This window comes from Serinus canaria, chromosome Z (assembly GCF_022539315.1).
Source record: "Serinus canaria isolate serCan28SL12 chromosome Z, serCan2020, whole genome shotgun sequence".
Taxonomy (NCBI): Eukaryota; Metazoa; Chordata; class Aves; order Passeriformes; family Fringillidae; genus Serinus; species Serinus canaria.
Genome location: NC_066343.1, coordinates 16,176,157 through 16,198,212, shown reverse-complemented (window position 1 = coordinate 16,198,212; position 22,056 = coordinate 16,176,157). Strand labels below are relative to the sequence as shown.

At 34.0% G+C, this 22,056-nt stretch overlaps 1 protein-coding gene across 1 annotated transcript in view; it reads left to right on the top strand.

The window, feature by feature from the left end:
• MAN2A1 (mannosidase alpha class 2A member 1) overlaps positions 1 to 22,056 on the top strand; it is a 106,472-nt gene that overhangs the window by 37,973 nt on the left and 46,443 nt on the right. Inside the window, exons 8-12 of the mRNA XM_030236725.2 lie at positions 688 to 865; positions 4,901 to 5,103; positions 9,237 to 9,422; positions 10,758 to 10,872; positions 13,673 to 13,740. Of these exons, the coding sequence (XP_030092585.1) occupies positions 688 to 865; positions 4,901 to 5,103; positions 9,237 to 9,422; positions 10,758 to 10,872; positions 13,673 to 13,740 (750 nt within the window). The remainder of the gene's footprint in view (positions 1 to 687; positions 866 to 4,900; positions 5,104 to 9,236; positions 9,423 to 10,757; positions 10,873 to 13,672; positions 13,741 to 22,056) is intronic.

Here is a 22,056-nt window from a genome sequence, read left to right as displayed (position 1 = left end):
CTGGGTTTAGTATGTTAGGGTTTGTTGGGGTTTTTTTAGGTTTTTTTTTTTAAGGCCAAAAGCATAAAAGCAGTGGGTTTAATTTTTCAGAACTCAAAAGATTCAAGGAAAAGGGCTCTAAGATATGTAAGAACCTGGCTGAAGGGAGAACAGTGATTTTTAGCAACAAACTTCCTCCTGCATTGTTTTTTTTTTTATTTGCAAGGCTGGAGTTCCTCAGAGATTAATCTGTGGGCAGTTTTTCTGCCAAGGACATGAAGATATAAGCAAAGTATCAAAGGAAGGTGCCAGAGGGGATGGAAAGAGCTTGCTTATTATTGTAAATAGGGGCTGGAGAGGATTAGGATTGTTATCTAAACATAAAGCAGGTAAACATAATTTGAACTGGAGCTTAGTTTTGGCACAGGCACAAATTGATCCAGACTGCCCTACTGCTTGAGATGAAGCTTGATAAGCTTATTGAAGGATTTAATTAACATGGTGTTTGCAACAATAGTAGGTTGAATATGGTGTCCCAGTGGGGGGAATTGCATCCAGCTTTTTGTTACGAAGTGAGATAACAAAAGTTTTGTATGTCTTGTTTGGGGTCATCCTAATGCATAACTTGGTATCTAACAATTGTCTTGCCAAATGCTGACTTTTTTCCCTCTGTCTTCTGAATAACTCTTATTTTTTCCTCTTCTCAAGGGCTTGGATTATATTAGATCAATACAGGAAGAAGTCAAAGCTTTTCCGCACCAAAATTCTGTTGGCTCCGCTTGGGGATGATTTCCGCTACACCGAGAGCTCTGAATGGGATCAGCAGTACCAGAATTATCAGAAGCTGTTTGATTATATGAATTCTCGTCCTGAGTGGCATGTTAAGGTAACTGCAGCATTTTCTGGTTGGTTGAGAAGACAGTGTTTCCCAATAGTCTGTGATTCTTCATGGCAAAAGTAATTGTGGTTAGGTTTGGATTTTTTTTCCAATGTGAATCTTTATATATTATTTAACAGCAGATTGATGTGTCTTGGTAACTTAGTTTTTTTTTTTTACCTTTACTACCTTCTCCCCCCCCCAAAACAAAAATGTTGCTATTAATATTGGCTTGAAAACAATAGCTAGTTTCCAAACTAGATTAATTTGAAGAATAGCTAGTAGGTTTAATTGTTTTCTTAGACTGTTTTCACAGGCTTCAGGCATTGTTTCTTAAGACTCGTGGACTTTGTTAATTCAAACAATTGTATTTTCTTATTAGAAGTTCAAGAAGATTTTGCTGCTTTATTTGTGTCCTCATGTTTTACATCCCAAAACAAACTAAAAACTCTTAAGAGGTGCCATTGCATTACATTGAATGCAATAAAATCTGAGACTGACCTGGCTACAAAAGGACTGAGTATATTAGCACAATTATCAGAGGAGGCACCACTTCAAATCAACAATTATGTATAAGAGTTAAAACACACATTCATAAGCTCTAAGGTGTACTTCTTGAAGTACGAGAAGGCCCTAGGGACTTCTAGTACTATAAATGTTCTCTGTATTCCGACAGCTTCTCATCATCTTTCAGCCTGACATTAACAGATGGGGGCCACAACCTTGGGTTTTTTGAGTGTCACCTGAGAGTGCACTTTTGCTTGCTTTCACATTTAGGCATTTTTTTTTAAACCTGCTCTGGTATCTTTCATATGGTTTGTGTGTGCATCTGTTTTTCATTATATTTTTCCGAGACCTCCCCTGATTCTTCCAAGTGTGCATTTGAGTAGTGTCTGTAGTTATGTTATTACTTTCTGCTGACTTCTGGACTTGTATTCTGTATAAGAAAGATGATTTCTTGTGATTATATTTTGTCTGAAAACTCAGTTTTAGGTGTTTCCTATGGGATGTGGGTGACATGATGTATGGTGAAGGACCACTATGTTTTAGTGGAGGGAGACAGACCTGGAGAGTACTCTTCAATTTTCTTAAATGTAAAGCCTATCTTTTAAAACTTAAGCTTGCTGCTATCACTAGCTTTACTTCTTTCAAAAATGCACAGGTAATTACTTTGGATACTAACAGCAACATATTTTCTGTAGTTCTTACTGGGCCGGATGATTTTGTCTCTGGGGCAAAAACTGAAGGCTCTGGCTCTGAAGCCATTCTTCAAGATCCAGTGCTGTCCTGAGACATCTGAAAGTTCCTCTTCTGAAAGGTTCTGCTCAGCCCATTGTCAAGGATTCTAGCAGTCTGCTTCATTAGGCTGATCACATTAACCCTTGGTTCCTTCATGGAAGTATCTGACCCTTTTTAATACCCAGACAAAAAGATACAAAATCCTCTGGGTCTGCCGCTTCATATCTAAGGTATTTTGAACAGCTGGAACACTGCTGGCATCAGAGCATTTCTCCTTTCCATTTTGTTCAGATACTTAGGTTTTCCTCTCTGTGTTTTTATTGTTCTTTTTTTTTTCCTTTCTTAGTTGTTTGTTGCCTGTCTGTTGAGGTGTTTTTTTTTTTTTTTTTTTGGTGTGTGTTTTTCTGGTTTGGTTTGATTTTTTGTTTTGTTTGAAACCGATGTCATTAGTCTTGAAAATATAAGCTTTAATGGAGACACATTTTCTTTCTTTCACACCCTTCTGCTCTTTCCCTAGTGGAATGTAACTCCACAGGCAAGTAACAGGACATGCTCAGCTATGTAAGAATCTAGATTATATAAAGGAAGAGTTCACATTTCTTCCTGAGGTGCTGAGATTCCTGGGATATTACTGCTTACACAAGGGAGTGCCTACTCTGCCTTTCTGATCTGAAGGGAGATTTACTCTTTCAGACAGCTCTTTGTGATGTTTATCTAGTGGATATGTCTATTAGCATTGAGATTCTCCTGCCAGCCACTGTTCTGTTCTAAAAGTGTGTGGTACCTCACTGTAAAATATACCTATTTTGCTCTTGAGGAATTCAATCTCCCATTCAGAGATTTCCTTTGCATCTATTATACATAAATTAAGCTGAGTCTCTTACTATGCCAGTAGAAGACTCTACCAGGTTATTTCACTGTTTCCATTCACCTGACTTTGATGCTTCCTCTGGTGAGGTTTTACTCCTCTGATTCAATGCAGAAGTAAGATCATCTATGTGTCTTCTTTAGGTGCATTGGTTTTGTGTTTTCTAATTCTAGATGCCTATGATAGTGAGGGAAAAGAGCAATATCCTAGAAGTGCCTGATAAGACAAAGTTTACAAATGGTGGGATTTCAGGGGAAATATTTGTCTTTCTCTGCTTTACTGCCATTTAAAGTGACAAGTTACTATATGTCTCCACCTAACAAATACTTGGATGATCTGAACAACTTTGAAGTGAAAGTGTTTGACATTTTTAAATGATTTAAAAGTGGGATTTTATTGTTACAGTGATAGTCTGATACTCCTTATATTCCAAGTCACTTTTAAAAAGATTTTTACTAAAACTTGGTTTTGGTGTAGTAAATTGCAGCATGCTACATTGTATACTTGTTCTTAAGCATAATAATAATAGGAAATAAATGTACTTGATTATAGCTTATGGTGATGATATTTCTGGTATCATAATGTGGTCTTCTGTCCTGTTCCAGCTTCCATTAATTTTTTTTATACTTTCGTTTGAAATCCATTTTGCCATCTATGCTTCTTTAACAACATTTCTCGATAGTAAAAACATTGATGCCAATAACTTATTTTCTCTTTTTTTGACCTAACCTGTAAAGGTCTGCTCTTACCATGCCTGAGCATTTTAAAAAATGACCAGAACATAATTAATTTTTTTGCTCCCACATGTTACATCTTTTAATGCATTTTCTTTGTACAGAGTTTAAGAAAACAGCTTCTGAAAGCAAATGCTGATTTTTTTTTTTTTTTTTTTGATCAGCAGTCATCTTTTGGGTTAAGCAGTATCTGGAACACAAGAGAGCTAATTTTGAAAACACGGGATTAGGAGAACTATGCTTTGTTACATTAGAAAAATTTCTTCCTTAGCCCAGTCAGCTACTTGGGTAATGTTGGGATGTTACTTAGCTCATGTATTGCTGACTTACTTGTAAGATATGAAACAATGCTTCACTTGTTTGTTGACATTTAGATATTATTTTATATATCTATTTATTATTATTATATATTATTAATAATAATAATAATAATAATAATAGTAATAGTAATAGTAATAGTAATAGTAATAGTAATAGTAATAGTAATAGTAATAATATTTCTTGAATTGCAGAATGGTTTTGGTTGGAGGACACCTTTAAAACTGCTTGTCCAACTGCCCTGTAATGAGCAGAGACATCTTCAAAGATTGCCCCAGAGTCCCATCCAGTCCAGCCTTGAATGTTCCCAAAGATGGGGCACTCACAACCTCTGAGGGCACCTTAGGTGTATGGCCTCCCTCGCATTAAAAGTTGGCTTTACATCTAGTCTGAATCTATCCTCTTTTAGTTTAAATCCATGAACTCTTGTTTTAGCACAAGAGGTCCAACCAAAAGCCTGTCCCCATCTTTGTGCAAGGCCCCTTTCTGTACTGAAAGGCTGCAGCAAGGTGTCCCCAGATCCTTCTCCTCTCCAGGCTGAACAACCACACCTCTCTCAGCCTTTCCTCATAGGGAAGGTGTTTCTTTGACCACTTTTGTGACTCTTCTCTGGACATGCTCCAACAGATCCATCTCTTTCTTGTACTGAATTGATATGCTCTTTTTGAAAATACTTCTTGTACTAAGTTTTGAAATACTATCCTCCTTGTCTGAAAAGTGTGCAGGGGAACTTTTAACAATTTTTAGGATAGGTTTTCTGCTATAAATCTGCTGAAAGAGTTGTGTGTTTCTGAAATGTACATGAAACCAAGCATATTCATTGTCTTTGTGTTTTCTGCATAATGAAAATAGAAATTTGTTACAGTAATTTTAATTTTCATTCAGGCCCAGTTTGGAACTTTATCTGATTACTTTGAAGCTCTACTCAAAGAAAGCAATTTGGGTGAAAAGAGCAGCAATTCACTTTTTCCTGTTTTAAGTGGAGACTTCTTCACCTATGCAGACAGAGATCATCATTACTGGAGTGGGTACTTTACATCACGACCCTTTTATAAACGCCTGGACAGAGTCTTGGAATCCTACATAAGGTAAATCCTGCCATCCAGTACACACATCCATTCATAATGTGTTTCTTGGCACACAGGAGAAATTAATGTGTAAGTATATATCATGATTTAACCTCAGGCAACCCCTTGCTCACTCCCCCACCAGCAGGATCTTGAGGAGAATTGGAAGGGTGAAGGAGACAAAACTCGTGAATTGAGACAAAGGCAGTTTAATAGGGAAAGCAAAAGCCACACATGTGAAAAAACAAAGTAAGGAATTATGGCTATGGTATAAACTTTTTTAGAGAGAAGTAAAAGGGTTCTCAGAGGAAGCTGAGAAATAGCCAGGAATATTGAGTACCAAGTGATCTAAGACTACTGTCCTTTGAAAATTGTCTGCATCTTCTTAAAAGAAAAAAATTGTTGCTGAATTTTGGTAATGGAGTGTTTAAATGGTTCTCTCTTGTAGCAGGCATAAGATGGTTTAACTGTGTTGTAGAGCTCCAGAAGGAAATCTAGGGCAGATGGATATTGATGTAAGTCCTGAATGTTTCATGTGTAGCCTTCCTGAAGGATTGCAATTTTTTTTGCTGTAATGGATGCTGCAGTAGTGGAACGGGCAAGAGAGGTGTGGAAAGTGGCATTTCCAAGCAAGCTTGGAAACTGGTGTTTTGGAGGCAAATACAAGTACCTTTCAGAAGAGGAACTGTATCTAGAAGAACTTGTTTTATTTCTTCCAAGGAATCCAGTTTTTACTGTGGTAAGGTGGATGATTCATCTCAGGAATCTTTAATTTTAAGTGAAAATAAGGTTGTTAATACTGCTGTTGGAGAAGACAAGATGTACAAGAGAACAGGAAAAGAAGGACAGATAATATTTTTATAAATTGAATTATCTAGCTAATTGTTTTTTCAATTTTGATTAGTTTCCTTTCTGTTTCTTAAAATGTACCAAGGATTTAATTTATTTCAGCGTCATCATAGTCTATTTTTTCAAGATTTTTCAGTGTGGTTACTTAATTGTCATTTTTCTGGTTTTTATTACAGAGATTACAGTTTGTTTGTAATATTTAAAACTTTACATTATTAAAGAGATTCCTTAATTTAAATGTTTCAGTTGCCTTCAACTTCTGGAAAAGGTATAGGTAAAGAATCTCTGGAGAAACACTAATCTGTCAATTTTCTTAAGTATTAAAGTATAGTTTTAAAAAGTAGCTGGGAAGTTTTTTAGTTTTTCATTATCCTTTGTAAATAACATGTAAGAAAAAAAAATTGTAGATGTGTTCTCATTTTTTTAAAATCAGGGTTTTTGTTGGTGTTTTCAGAAACCATGAGAATCTTCATGAAGGTCACATTAGCTACGGGAACAGCAGGAGTAGGGTTTTTATGTTTTATTTTTTGTTTCTTAATAGTCAAAGGAAATACAGTAGGATCATATTTAATCCTCAAACTCATGATAATTATTTCCATAGTATGTTTGAGCTAACGTCCATCTACCTGTCTGTGTGGTGCATGTCCATATTTGTAAGAGAAGGAGCCATGAACAGAAGGTGAATACGTGTGTGTGTGTGTGCTCTTTACCAAGGATGAGGGTTTTTAGCTTCCAGCAGTACCAGAATTGGGCAGCAATTCCCCATTAGCCAGGGGTGCTCAGCCCCAGGATCCAATATGAAAACTGACCATTTAAGCAAGAGAAGAGTTGGTTGTTTAGGGTTTTTTCTCTTTGAAAAGGTTTTTTTCGGGGGTTGTGTAGTAAAGAAGCGTAAGAAAACTGAAGGATTTTACAGCGGAGATTGACAGTGTTTTGAGTCATTATTGACTTTTTAATCTTAAGTGAGAGATGGGTGGATGGATTGAAGTAGTTTAAAGGGTGATAAAATATGTGACCAGAAGTTTATTTAACGTAATGAAAAGATTTAAAGAACAGCAGCATAGTTTGAGACAAGTTAAAGACACAATTTTTGGTTTTATTAGTTACTGATGTAAACAGGGAAAAATTACAGTAAATCTGCAAAAAGAAAATTGAAGCAATTTAGAAGGTGGATACATTGATACTTCTAACTATACAGATGGATATAAAATACTACATCTTGAGAGTTCAAAATCTCTTGGAAATATTATTTATTTAGATTAAATATAAACTGGACCTAGATAAGGTAAGTTAGTGTAGGCCTTGACAACTAAGTGAAGCAAATTTTGGTCTATTTGCAGTGTCCTATCATAGACAGATACTACAAATTAAAATGAAGTGGAAAATTTCTGAAAACTGTATTAGGTCATTTGCAGTAGTTTGAAACAGATGTGAGAAAGCCAAGGCTTTATACAGCTTTTATGGAATGGTATTAGATGCTTATCTATAAGCAGAACTGTTCTCTAATACAGTGTTGTCTTTCTGACTGTTTTTCATCATTGACCATTGAACCTTTTTAGTGTTTAGAAAAATATTGAGATATGAAAGGAAAATTCTGCATCTCATAGATTTCCTTATTAATAAAAAAGAAAATTAATTTAAAAGAAAAAGAAAATAATTTAAAAGAAAATTAATATAAAAGAAAATTAATTTAAAATTAGTTGTGGGGAAGAAAATCTCGCCTTATTTTAAGGACTAAAATTTGTTGTTTTCTCTTCTTTATAGCAAAGTTAGGTCAGTGTTCAGTGGCTAACTTGATTTTTTAAAAAAGGGTAAAATGCTTTAGGACAGGGTTTATTCACTAGATGAATGAGCATCTGATGACTTTTTTTCAACTAAAATATTTTCATTTTTCTTTCAAATTAAGCTGCAATAGGACAAAGTAGGAGGGATTCATAGAAGTAGAAATTTGCAGTAGGCAACATTTAAATTACGGTGATTAAGGTTAATCTAACAGTGGTAATTAAATGTAGGACTTAAAACTTTTTAACACCTTGATTTTGTATGTAGTTTCTGAGCAATTACCTAACTTGTAAGAGCAAAACCTCCACCTGTTCATGAAATATTGACAATATGAGAATAGTTAAGGCTGTTATATGTGTAGTGCACGTTTCAGTTTACTTGGGTACGTGGTAGCTGCAGTTTTTATATAGCTGTTACCTATGTGTTGTATAAAGATGAAGAGAAAATTGAATCTAAAGGAATTTTTCATTTTAACAATTAGTATCATGCATAGTCTGAATTCCAAGGGGTTTTTGTTAATTTTTGGTTTTTTATAATTTAAAACACATGAACACATCCCTCACTGACAACTTCAGTAAATAAAGTAGTTAACTTATTTTCCTTTTCTTTTAAATTTATTGCTTGCAGGCCTAGAAGTTAACATTACAAGAAAAATAGGTTGTTGTGATTTCTCTGCTTTTTGTGTCATTAACCTGTATCATCTTTGTTGCTTCAAGTACTCAAGAAATGTTAATTAACCTCTAATAAATTTTGAAAAATAATCTGACACTTTTCAGACTTGCCAAAAGAGAACTAAAACATTTTAGGACAAGATAGGGAAAAAGTTAACAGATGTTTCTCCAGAATTTATGCAGGCATTTTTGTCAGTTAAATATCCATAATAACTGGCAATTATGGGGATATTTTTTGTAAAATAAATTTAGATTCTCATAAAGCAAGTGAGAATCTAGTGGTAATGTTTTAGTGCTAGGCTTTTGCAACAGATGTGGAAGAGAAACACTCTGCATTCTGTTCAGTGTAAGGGTTTTGAAATCCAGTGTTCTCTCCATTCAGGTGACTATGTAGTGAGCAGATGTATGGTATAGTTAAGCCTTTAGAAGAGTTTAGTTTGCTTTAAGTGCAAATGGCAGAATAGATATTCAATAGATATTCAGTAGTGTACAGATTAGTACATTTATTTAAATCAAATTTATTAGATTAATAAGTTGTTTTTTGAAATTGGAATTTTATGCTTCTTGTAAGGCACTCTATCCTTGCTGTGAGGTTTTAGGACCAATTCCATATACCTCTCACACGTTTATGCCTGTGTATTTTAGTTTGCACTGTCATATTTTTATTTTAAAGGTCCATTTTCCATCTCAGAAGTCTCACAGGAAGCTGCAGTGTGAAGATAGGCTAAAATGTGCAAGAACAAGGGTTTTAGAGCTTATGGAACTATTTACAATTTATTCTTCAGATCAAGCATGTGTTGCTTTTTAAATTTTAACCCTGTATAAATACTTGATTATTCTGTGCAATTCCAGGGCAGCTGAAATTCTCTACTCCTTGGCTTTAGTACAGTCCAGTAAATTTGAGAAGATGAGTGTATTTCCTTCTGTGGATAACTATAAATTGCTGACAGAGGCTAGGAGGAACCTTGGACTCTTCCAGCATCATGATGCTATTACAGGAACAGCAAAAGATTGGGTAGTTGTGGATTATGGCACCAGGTAATTTATTATAAATACATAAACTTAAATCCTAATCTTCTTTTCCATTTTTAAAACTATTTATTTCAGACATACAAATTTGAAACAGCAACATACTCCACTGAAAGTGTAGAGGTGCTCTACATGAGAATTACATTTGATTACCCATGCTTTTCATTTATGCAATATTTTTGTACCCTCTGAGTATGAATTTGGTGTCCAAACACAATTTTGATAAATCAAAAGGTAGGCACATTACTGAGATTTCCTTAATAACAGAATTTTTCTGCAGTAAGTAGGAGAAGTTTTTTGTATTTCTTTGTCATAAGCAATAATCAAAGAGGTACTAATTCAAGCATATATTCTTTGGAAAATCCCACAGCCTCTCTAGCCTACCTATCTTGAAAGTGGGAAATCTTTTTTATGTTGAAAATTATCTACATAACTTGTCTGTCATTGTTTATTGTTTCATCTGTGCTGTATTTCTCAGTACTGAGAAATTATTCTGCTATTGTCTTTATAGAATTTTTTGAAGAACAATGCATGATATATGTATGTCTGTGCATACACATGCTTTAATTAGGGGTTTGTTAAGAAAATTGCTTCATATTGGAATCTTAAGAACTTTGATACTTTGATTTTAAGAATCTTAAGTAAATTTGATTAATTGAGGTGATGATGGTAGACTGATAAAATAGCATGTTCATTAAAGAAGTAATTATTTTAAATGTATCTAAAATACTCTTGTTTAAAACTATTTCATGATGAGTATTTTTAAATTCCATATTTTTAATCTACTATGTCATAGGTATTCATAATGCACTTAGTTATGAGAGAGTGAAATAAAGGCTTTTTTCACTTTACAAATAAAATTTTCCAACTCTCTGTCTTTAGAAATTTATGGACATCCTGGTGGTTTATATAGTTAAAATTTTTTGTGTTTCTGATTGTTCTCTTAAACCTGTGTAAACAGAGTCATGACTTTCTGACTGGCATTTCAGGCTTGTCTCCACTATAGAAACTGAAAATCAAATATACAAACTGCAAACTTTCCTAAGATTAGCATTTTGAAAAAGTACTTGGTGTTCTGAGGATTCACCTTTGGTAGCACAGCATACAAGAGGAGACGTACCTCACTTTCAATATGCAAGACAAGAATATAATTCAGAATATTTCTGCGTTTTTCAGGCTGGTCACCCATTGCAACTAACTGTTCTTAATTTCTATTGATGCTAAAATTTTAATTTATTTTTCTACAATTCATATTTTTGAGTTGCTAATGTTTTTAAATTTTTATGTTAACAATATTGAAAGAAACCATTTGAAAACTAACTAAGATTTTAAATGTTTTAACAGGCTTTTCCATTCAATAATGAATTTGAAGAAAGTAATAATTGACTCTGTTCATATTCTTATCCTAAAAGACAAAAGTGCTTATAACTATGACACAGCAACTCCACTCCTGAAGATGGTGAGCTCTCTTCCTTGATTTTTTCCAAAAATGTAATGTGAACTATGACTTTTAAATTCAGTTTGAGTAGCCCTGGGAAACATCAGAACTAAATTTGCGCCTAATGCCTTCTCAGAAATGTGCTACTTATCACTCTTCACATTAACTGAAGATATTAGAAATTAAAAAGTGAACATGTCAGCAGTTGATGCTGAAAAAATACCCACATGGCTAAAGGAAAGGGAGTTAGTAAAAGCAAGTGTTCTAATTTTCTTGTGGGCATAAATATGTTGGTGACTTGATATGCATAAGTGAATATATAACAATATGCAGTCCTGTAATTTTACTTCGCTTCACAGGATCTTAAGAAATGTGGGAAGAAGAAAATTCCCATCCCTAACAGAAGTCTAATCTTAGTTTGCAAGATCAGGTCAAGACAATACCCTGTGCTCTTTTTACTTTGCTGAAATTATTTGAAACAGGAATGTTCAATGAAATGGATGATAAAGTCAGCAATGGATCCTTCTGTATCATTTTGAGAACTGTTTTACAGTAAAGAACACCTTGAAGAAAAACACTTGCTAATATTGCTTCCTTTCAGAATTCTTAGTTTCTTCACTTTCTGAACAAAAGTGCTCTTCAGTGACAGCTATTTTTAGTAAGTCTACTTAGTGCATTTACCCTGAAGACAGACAAAATGAGATGCTTTAAGTTCTTTGTGCATAAACACAGCAGGATTAAGACAGTCTTTATGAAATTATTATCTCACACTTCTGACATAATAAACATGACATACATCCTACTGGTTTAGTTGTGCCAGGTGTGTCATATCTTGAACTACTCTTCCAGTTACACGTATACATAAAAAATTTTTGTTCAAATAGTTCTTTATACTTTTAATTACTTTTATACAAATATAAATGTATAAATATATGCTGCATGTGTATGCTACACATATATATCTCATTGTCACAAATATACACTTTTTCTCCTCTTTGGAAAATGAATGTGCACTTTCATAAAGTAGGAATATTTTGAAGGCATTAATGGGATGAAGGTTTTTCTCCTTCTGTGAATTATTTTGGAAGATATTGTGATGTTACATTTTACTAAACTTTTGTTGTTTCTGTTCTTCATCAGTCTGGATTAATACCCCACTGCATTGTAGAAGTACTAATTGCTGTTTAAACTGTATGTTGCCTGGGAGCATACTAATTCAATAAGCTATTATTACCACTGTGAAAGCAGAAATTAAAAAGGAAGTTGTTATTGCAATGAATTTATTGTGTCTATATAAAACAAAAAAATAAGGTGATTACAAAAGCAGATTAAGATTTATCTGTTTGCCACACAATATCCACAGCAGATCATTAATCCACTATCTCTGCTATGCATTGGATATAGCAACAAAAGCTTTTTAATGTGGGATTTGTAGACTGCTAACAGGAGAATTTCAGGATACTCACAGAACACCTCTGCAAACCTTGAGTAAGTTGGAAGTTCACAGGCATTCTTTTTGGAGTGGTATTTTGTGGCTAATGGAAGCTGACATCAGGAATTGCTCAGAGATGGGCATTCAGAATGAATGTCAAGAGAGCTGAGAAAGACAAATGATGAAGACTGTGAGACTTAAAGTGGCTGTTGTTTTTGAGGGGTGAAGAAGTCAAAACCACTTAGAGGAAAAGAGCACAAGTCCCTGCAGCAGCATTCCAGCAGGTAGCAGGGACAACCAGGGAAAAGTTTTTTCTGGTAGGCAGAAGAAAGGAAGGTGGGACTAAGACACTTGAAGAACTCGGGAATGACACCACTTGCAGTTTTTCTACTCTTCATAATTATTAGTTGTGCACAAAATCATCATGGTTTTCTCATGAATAATTTGCACTTCTTGTGTTAAGTCTTCCAAACTCTGCATTAGTAAACAAAAAAAAAAATCACTTGGAATGAAATACACTGATAAAGACCAAACCTTTAAAGATCCAAGAATGACCCAGCTTTGGTTTGATTGTGGATGAGATTCAAAATGTAAAAATAAAACTGCAACTGTTACACAATTCCTGTACATTAGTCTTAGTTCTTTCAGTGCAGAAAGAAAATTTAAATGCAAGTGACAGTTGCTGGATTTGAAAAATATGATTTTATGTTTTGAGGAACTGAGAACTCTGCACTTAAATTTCAAAGTCTGTAGTGGTCACCATTGTAAGAGCTGCCTGGAATGCCCTGTGAATCAGCAGTTTGGCTGTTCTCTTAGGCTATGCAACAGCGACAGCAATGTCTTGTCTCTACCATTTCTCAGTAGAAGTAAGCCGTGTACCACACCACACCCCAAATTATGTTTTTTGAAACTTCTTTTTGTACAATCAAAGGTAACAATGAGAGCTCACAGGAGACTATACAGTGAATGCTTGTGATAAGTGCACAGGAGCATATTGTTTCAGGGTAAATTTATTGTAGGAGAAATTAAATAAAAAATATGTGATAAGTATTTGCAAAATTTGAAGGAAGTTGGCAATAATGAAGGCTTGTATGCAAAAATTAAAAGAATGGTGTAATAATTTGATAATGGAATCTGATAAGATCTTTAATGTAAACAAATCTCTCCCAGTGAATTGGTCAAAGTAAACGTCTTTCTTTTGTCAGTGTGTGAAGTACTTAGTTTATTAAATTTTGTCGTTTGTCATCCTCAGTAATGGGCTAAAATAAGATTTGGTTTCTGGTGTTCTTAATGTGGTTTTGTACTCCACAAAATGCATATAATAGGCAAAGCTCATATATTACTCACTGAAGTGAATTCAAAAGCAAATTCAAAGATGTTCTCTTGTAGGATGATGTTCAGGCTTCTCAAGATTCTTTGCCACGCAAGACAGTTATAAAGCTGACAATGCAACCAAGGTAAATAATTTGTATATTACTCAGTGTCTGAGATTTTTTTAGCAATATATATGTTTTTGCTACCTAGTGAAAGTAAGTTTTTTACTGCAATTATTTTATGTAAGTAGTTTTTTATGCCATTTCCTTTTTTTCCCTTTTTTTCTATTTTTTTTTTTTAAATACAGCTAAAAGTTTTTTAAAAAATAAAGAAAATCTTAAAAATTTATTCTGGGAGATTATGCTAATATTATTTATGTCTCACTGAAAGAGGACACAGCATGTTAAAACTATAGCCATTTCTCACATACCACAGCTGAAGTAAGTGTTCTGTTTCTGTGTGCTTTTACAGTATTGTAATACTAAATAGATTATGCTTGAGAGAAGCAATAGAAGATTCTAAATAGGCAGAATTACAGGTGCCTCAGTTAACTCTGAGCAAAATGTTACTTTTTTATAAGGCCTAAAAATCAGTTTATAAATACTGAATTGTCATTAAAAATCAAGTAGAAGATAAACTAGGATACTGTTCTCTCTTAACTCCAACTTTCCGTTCTATTAAGAGGAGTTACTTTTTATTTATATGTAGTTGTAGGGTATTTAGCTGAAATTGGCAACCTGCTATGTCCATGAACACTCAGCATCCCACCTGAAATAATGTACACATTCATTTAAAGGGGCTGATCCAAATAAAGTGAATAAGATGTCTGGGTATGAGAACTGCTGTCTGTGTAAATCAAATAATGCAAGGTTTTTGCTTACAGAACAGAAGATTTAAGATTCATTTTAAAAAGCAGTGAATACTGGTTTTGCTGATGTTAGTATCTGATTTCTCTGGTTCTAGTGGTAAGCTAATAAGACTTACTTGCTTAATTGTTGCAGATGTCCAACTATTCAGCTGGCTAACTGCTACTGTTAAAAAAATATAGGTAATGTCTTTGAAAAAGTGAGTAAAATGTAGTTCTTGTGACCTTTTGGGGGAAGCTGTCAGTCTTCCAGCACTAAATATACATAATGTGTCTAATGTATGCTTTTCTCTAGAGAATACTTTTTTTAAATAGGACTTCTCATATTGGAGTGCTATGGAGATGCTAATAGATTATCTTAAACTTGTACGAAATGATCAGGAACTCAGGTGCCTATTTATTTAACAAAAATGTTTTAGCTTTTTAAAGTTATCTCCTTAGGTTTCTTCACTAGGAGAGGATTGTATATGTAGTATATAAGCACTTGGTTGGAGGCAAGTTATGATGTAGATTTTCTTTGCCATTTGAGGATAGTTTTATTGCCTTTGCTTACCTTACCTAGGTAAGCTGTGGAAATCTTCCCTGTGCCTTTTTCATCCCCCAATACACCTTTTGTTTGCATACAGTGTTCCACTTCTGTCTCTGCATAATACGCTAAGTAAGTTTTTCCCTTTTTGATCATAATTAATTTCAGACATTTGCCCTTTTTTTTTTTTTCCTTCTGACTTGTAAATTAAATAGATAGACATGACATTACCAATAATGTTATTCTGGCAGACTACTGCTGCTATTCTCTAAGCTGGTCTTAACTTACTAAAAAATAGTAATAGTAGAAAATTGCTAACTTTGTTTTGTCTGGTATTGTGAAGATACCATACACTCATATAACGCATGAAATATGTTCCAAAGACAGCAGTCAGAAATATAGGAAAAAGAATGAAGAGGGGGAAAATGAGACAGGGCAAAGAAAGATTTTAAGAGAATATTGATAATACTGACTAAATCCTGGGTTTTTTTACATACTTTTTTGAAAACACTTAGAATGTGTTTCACTTAAGTGTTTTAAGTAAATGTACAGTACTTCATGTTTTATTTGTTGTTAAAATTTTCATTTAAAAATCTCTTTGTTAAACTGTTTTTGGTTATAAAAATTAGCTCAGTATCTTTAGGCTTCTAACTTTATCTCTGGTTGTAGTCTGAATCTCCACTAACTTAATTACCATTGGGAAAAGTGGTATGTAAGCTCACACCTTGACTACTGGTTAAATCTAATATGTGATTATTATGATTGTGTCTGAGTTTTCTTGTAACATTTCATGAGAAATGTTATTTTCAGTAGAAGCTTAAACCAAATTCAATAAATCTATTATTAAAAATTACTATGCCTAAACTTCAAACTTTAAAGCTTTAAAAAAGCAAACTGTTTTTTTTTCCATTTAAAATTTTGGGGCATCAGCAGATTTTAAAAACTGATTTTCACCAAAACTTTGTTATTTGCTTACCTTCTGTTCTGAATATTCTATATGATTCATCCATGTGTAATTGAATCTCTGGATTTCTTTCTGCTAGTGTATTCTAATATGTCATTAAATGGCATAGAAATTAAATCAGTGTAACTGGCAAGGTGTTTGATTTCTATTGGCTATTTAGCTTTTCTTTGATTGGCTATTTAGCTTTTCATATTTTTGAATTTCTGTGTCAGAATTAAAAAAATCTGTATTCTATTGTGGTTATTCTTACATAAGTGTGGTTCATATCACCTGTGCTTTTAGAGGGACACTGCTGATGGGAAACTCAAAATGGCTTTTCAAATTTAAATTATTTTTTTTTCTTATTTTACTGATTGCAAATATAACCAGCTTTCTGCAGGACCATAGTTGGTAGTGTGCTTTTCATCCATCCTTCCTTTTGGGTATTTTTTAATTAAGTGCTAAATGTTCTCTTCACTGCTCATGAAAGTTGTAGTCAGTAGTGAAAACTGATCTGACAGGAGAGCTAGGACAACTTGATTATGTGGAAGAAAAAGAAAGCAGGAAGTGATCTACCTTTCAGTTGTTAATGTTCTACTGTGAAGTATCTCCATATTGTTGTGTAGTTGAGAATTATATTTCAAACTGCTTCTAAGCAGGTGCCACCTGTAACATATTTGGTATTGTTTCTGCCCCCACCTGAGCATCTTTTCTCTGTAGTGCTGTTGTGATATCTTTATGAATCTATACATGTATTTTTAAAGTAATGTCTTAATTTTGGTAAAATAGGTGTACAGAATATTTTAGGTCTTTGACTCCATGACCTCAGGATGACTAAGTGGTCTTATGATCAGGCTTTTGGATGCTGAAATTATGGAGTCTTTAATGACACTAAATCCCTTTTAAATGATAAACAAAGTTGCATGCTTTTTAAAAAAAAATGTTTATTTTAGCTTTCACAAGATAATATCCAATTAGATATGGAACTACTTCAGTCTTGTTCTGAAGTTTAAAATTACTGCAAGTCTTGGGAGAAAAAACCCATTGAGTGTGCTGATAAATTGGATGCTGGCTCCTACTCTCTTGCTGCCCAGCTATTTGGTATAATAATAAGTTTTCAGGAACAGTCTGCCAGAGGTCATACTTTCTGAATGGCAAAGTACTTGCCCTCATTGGGCTTGGTGGGTGGGGGATGTGTTTGAACCCCCTGTTGTGCAGTTTAGGCTGTCAGCAGCAGATGAAGGGCATGCTGGCTGCGAGGGGAAGGGTTTTCCAGCTACTTCTGTCTGTGCTGTTTTCAGGAGACAGTGTTGCAGGGGAGCATGCTACACGACCAAGTGACTGGGTTGACTGTCTACACCAGCTTGGATCTTGTAGTGGTCTTGTTTGGCGCAATATATTGAATCATAGTGAAAAAGTCTAACCATGGCAATTAGGTTTTTTATCTTATTTCCCCTTCTTGTTTTAATTCTTGAACCTTCACATACCTACCTGGGCAGTTTAAATACTGAGTTCCACTGCACTCTATCCTATCTGAACTGAAGATACTATGGTACTGAAAAATTTTAAAAAATCATCAATTTAGGAATTTTTTTTTTTATTCTTATAATTCAACCACAAATACCTTTTGTCACTTGATCTTAGAGGAAAAATATGATATGATAGCCTTCTTATCAGGCCAGTTTTATAGCTTGGCAGACTATAAAATAGCTTAGCTAGGTATTTCCACTAGCTAAAATATTTAGGTTGCCTAGAGGATTAATTATGGGAGGATATAAATGATTTCTTCAAAGATCTGTCAAAGTAGGTTATTGATATTCACCTTAAGAATATTCACCTAAAGAATGTTTCCTATCTTCAAATAGAGGCTGCAAAATACTCTTGGCTATTATCCTGGCTTTGTTATCTATGAGCAGGTTTTGGCATAAAGTTGTATTTAATAAAGTTTTGGCATAAGTTGTGTTTATACCATTAGGTCCAAAATGCGTGGTATTTTTTGAGAAAGAAAATCCCAATTTATCTCTATAATTTTTCAGCTTTATAATCTTTTCAAAAATTCACTTGGCAGGGCATTCACTGCTTTCTCCACCCAGCACTTAAATGCAGAAATTAAAACTATATTGCAAACTTTAATGTGTGATAGAGAATAATGTACCAAAGTCAAAAATTCTTGACAGAGCAGTGTGTATGGTACTGTATTTGGTTGGATGACTACAGCAAGAATAATTTGAGAAGGAAACTTTGTTAGTCACATGCCTTAACCGTGTCTTTTGTGAGCCTAGAATGTGACTGGATCAGGGCAATACTCTTTATTTGGCAACTTTTTCTTGGGTGGTGATTTTTTTTTTGTTTCCTTTTTTTCCCCCCTTTAGACCTGTGTTGCCAATTTTGGTACAATCTATCTAAACTTTAGTCCAATGTAGTTACAAGGAGAGGACCCTCCATGAGCATTTGACATTTTAATAATCAACGTCTTAAATGCCTTTTATGCTTGCATGGTTTCAGAGGCATATGTATTCCTAGTAATGCTCCAGAACTGCTGGGAAAGAAAAGGACAGTGGAAGAAAAGGTATTTTCAAACTTCAATGAAGAAAAAAAAAAAAACAAGTTTAAAGAAAACAGAAAAGAATACCGTAACATTTAAGATGTGTTCATAAATATTTGTGCCAATTCATGCATTGTTAAAATGCACACCTGTTCCCAGGAGAAGAAAGCAGATCTTGAAAAAACAAGCAAACAAAGAAACTCCAACCAAATCAATACTTTAAAGTTTTAATTGGATGAAATAGTGATGGCAAAATGCAGAGCCTTGAGTGAAACCTCTGTATTAGTATCTTTCAGGGAGGTGGGCAGGATGAATACTCATTCAGTCAAGCCTTAGTACTCACTGCTTCTATTAAGAAACAATGCTTAATTAAGCCCATCCATTAAGCACACAGTAGTGCAAGTAGGTGAAAAATTAGAAAACACTTTAGAGGTGATATACGAAGAGCCTGTACTTTAGTTTCCAATACTCTGGCTGCTTAGGCTGGATACAGCCTAATGGTTTTTTAAAAATTACTTTAAAGCGTTAATCTCAGTGTTCAGCTGCCTGATCGATTTACTAGATTTCAGGTGAACTGTGACCTCCAGGAGAGTGTTCTGTTTGTAGTAATCTCAAGGTCATTTTGACTAAATTGATTGGATATTTAAAAAGCATTCTCCTTGGTTTTCATGATGGAAGAGCTGTTGCAGAGGCAATGAAATGCTTGGCTGACTCAGGATAACTCAGGCGTCTGAATCTTGAAATGTTACTAAATGTGAACTTGAAATAAGTGTTTCAGTAAAAATCATTCTGGTAAAAGTGGTGTTAATTCAAATTAAACAAAAAAGCGTGATACATTCATTCTGTTTTTTAGGTGGAACTTAGCTGAGCAAATATCTTTATGACCAAACCAGCAAACTCTCCATTGACAATGTCTAATGGGACAGGAAGTGAGGGGTATGGAAGAGTTTCACAGCACCTTGATCTCTTTATTCTCACTCTTTGTGTAAGGTCATAATAGTTTTTCAGAGGTTTCTGTATTTTCTGTTTGAGTTTTCTGCTTTTTGTGTTAAAGAAACATTAAAACATATTATTCATAGAGGCTTATCTCAGAAGTGACTCCAGGTACTGGTAATTGACATCTCTTTAAAAGTTCATCTATGAAGTCTAAAAGCAAAACAGCAAATAAGCTAAGAGATGAATGCCTGGTATTGTTTAAGGGCTTTAAAATTGAACACTGGTACATTTTTTGAGGTACAGTAAGTTTTCATTATGAAGAATAAAAAAGCAACTTTGATTTGCAATTAATTGTACTTCAAAGTTTTGTGGAATTAATTTTATTTTTTAAAACTCATAGCACAGCACTTTTTGAGTGCTATGCTTCTGAATTCAAGTTATTCTAAAAGTTGTTGCATTTCAAACTTTTAAAGATTAATTTTTACTGTATAAAAATTCTTATACATCAAACTTTTTCAGTTTTTGGTCTGTCTTACTGTGGATGAACCAATGACAGTCTGTTCTAAATGTGTTTGTCTACTGACTGTCTTTGAAATTGCCACTGCAAAATTAAACCCGTAAATAAGCTCATAGTTTGTAACATTCATAGGATCTTTGCTGTTTTTCTAAATTGCACAAATTTAGTCCTTTCATTTCAATGCATGGAATATCAGCATCATTTGTTGGGGTTTGCAGTATCAGTACAATCAGACGGTGAAGGTGTTTGATGCTTCAGTAGCTATAAAAAATTACAAGATTTAAATAAAATATGACAAATAGGTCTTACAATAATTTTCTGGTTTCCTCTTAAAACACCGCGGTGGAAATATAGTGAAATGCAGAAGGAACAGGTGAACTAAACATACTCTAGGGGAAGGAAAAGCCTGAGCTTGTTTTCAAAGCACAGAAAGTGATCATTATGAAGGAGCATGGTAGTGAATGGTTGAATACAGCTGAAAGATCTCCATCGTATGCATGTACTTGTTGAAGAAGTTTTGGAAGTAGGATATACATATTGTCAGTATATTAGTACATTTGTGTATTATTTCTTTTTTTTCCAGGCACTGGCCCCTTCAGCCTTTTTACTGGAGTTACCTTGAGGCAATATTATAGTTAGTCCAAGGCTCTCAAGGCACAGACTGAAGTGATATGGAATACTTAAAAGTCTTTCTGCTCTTCTGAACCAGATTTTTTTTCCCTTCTAAATGCAGATTTATAAAGCCTGCACTACAAGAGGAACAAGGAAAGGATTTTAGTGAAGGTACTTCCTGATCCTGAAAAAGTCAGGGGGCTTCAAGCCCATCTTGGACCTCAGAACATCTCACAACTTTGTGGTAAAAGAAAAATTTAAAATAGTGCCTTTGGACTTAATCCTTTTATCCTTAATTGGAGAGTAGTTATGTGCTCCAGATTAGGATATATGTGCCACTACAATCCATCTAAATCATAGGAAGTATTTGTATCTGGCATATGTAGTAGGTGCATAACATTTAAAAGTCTTGTCTTAGGTTGATGTTGATTTTTTTCGTGTTCTCAAAATATATAGTTCTTGCTGTGCTGTTGTCTGTGTTTTTTGTGAATGCTGTTTTCTTGAGGTTGTTCCATGGCTTGTTCTTGAGAAAGCCGCACAAAGGTCTTGTTTCCTGTGAGAGTGGAGGGATGGATTATGTGCCTATTGTCTGCCTAATTCTATGCCTTTTACATGAGCAATAGATATTATAAAGATTTCTCTGTGGAGTTGTAAAGGAGAGAATTCATAGAAATGCATGTTGTCAGAGCTTTGTTAATGAGTCTGAAGTTCAGATTTGGGGTTGTCAGTAGGAAGGGTAATCCTACAGTGATTCTGAAATGTCAAGCTGAGATCATTTTTTTATAAGCACAGAATCACTGGTTTTGTTCATTTGTATGTTAACCAGAACTGTCAGACATCACTACTTTTTGAAATAATATGTAATTTTAGCATAGCTTTATTTCTAAACTACATGTTTCTTTTCAAATGCTGTTATAATTATGGCTTTATATTGTGTTGGTTGCAACTCTGCTGAAGTAGATTCCTGTGAATTTACTTATTTATTGATAGTATCTATTTATTTCTTCATGTCACCAGTTTAATAGTATACTGAAAAGCTGATCCCTGGATAATAGGTTCTGTTTCCACCTTTTTACATCTTATGAAAGTAACACAAATTTATGCTGTTTGCTCGTAATTTGAGGTTAAGATTACCGTCCTACTAACTCTTATGAAGGTTATTATTCATAAACTGCAAAAGATGTCTTATTTAAGAAGAGGGAAAAATACCACTATTTCCTCATATATGATAACTTTTTATTATATATATTCAAGTTTAATACTCTGCTCTAGAATAAGAAGAGTTTAAATGGATTATAATTTGCTGCTTTAATGTAAACTAATTTTCTTTTCTTGTTACATCTGTAATAGTACAGATGAACTTATGAGATGCTTATCTGGATGTGATATAGATGAACGTATTAGCATTATTTATTTTGTATTGTTAGGTAAACTGATAAATCTCCTTTGACTTTATCCAGTTAATTAAAAGACCCTTGGGGGAAGGTATTGGGATCTTCTTTTGGGGAAGAACCT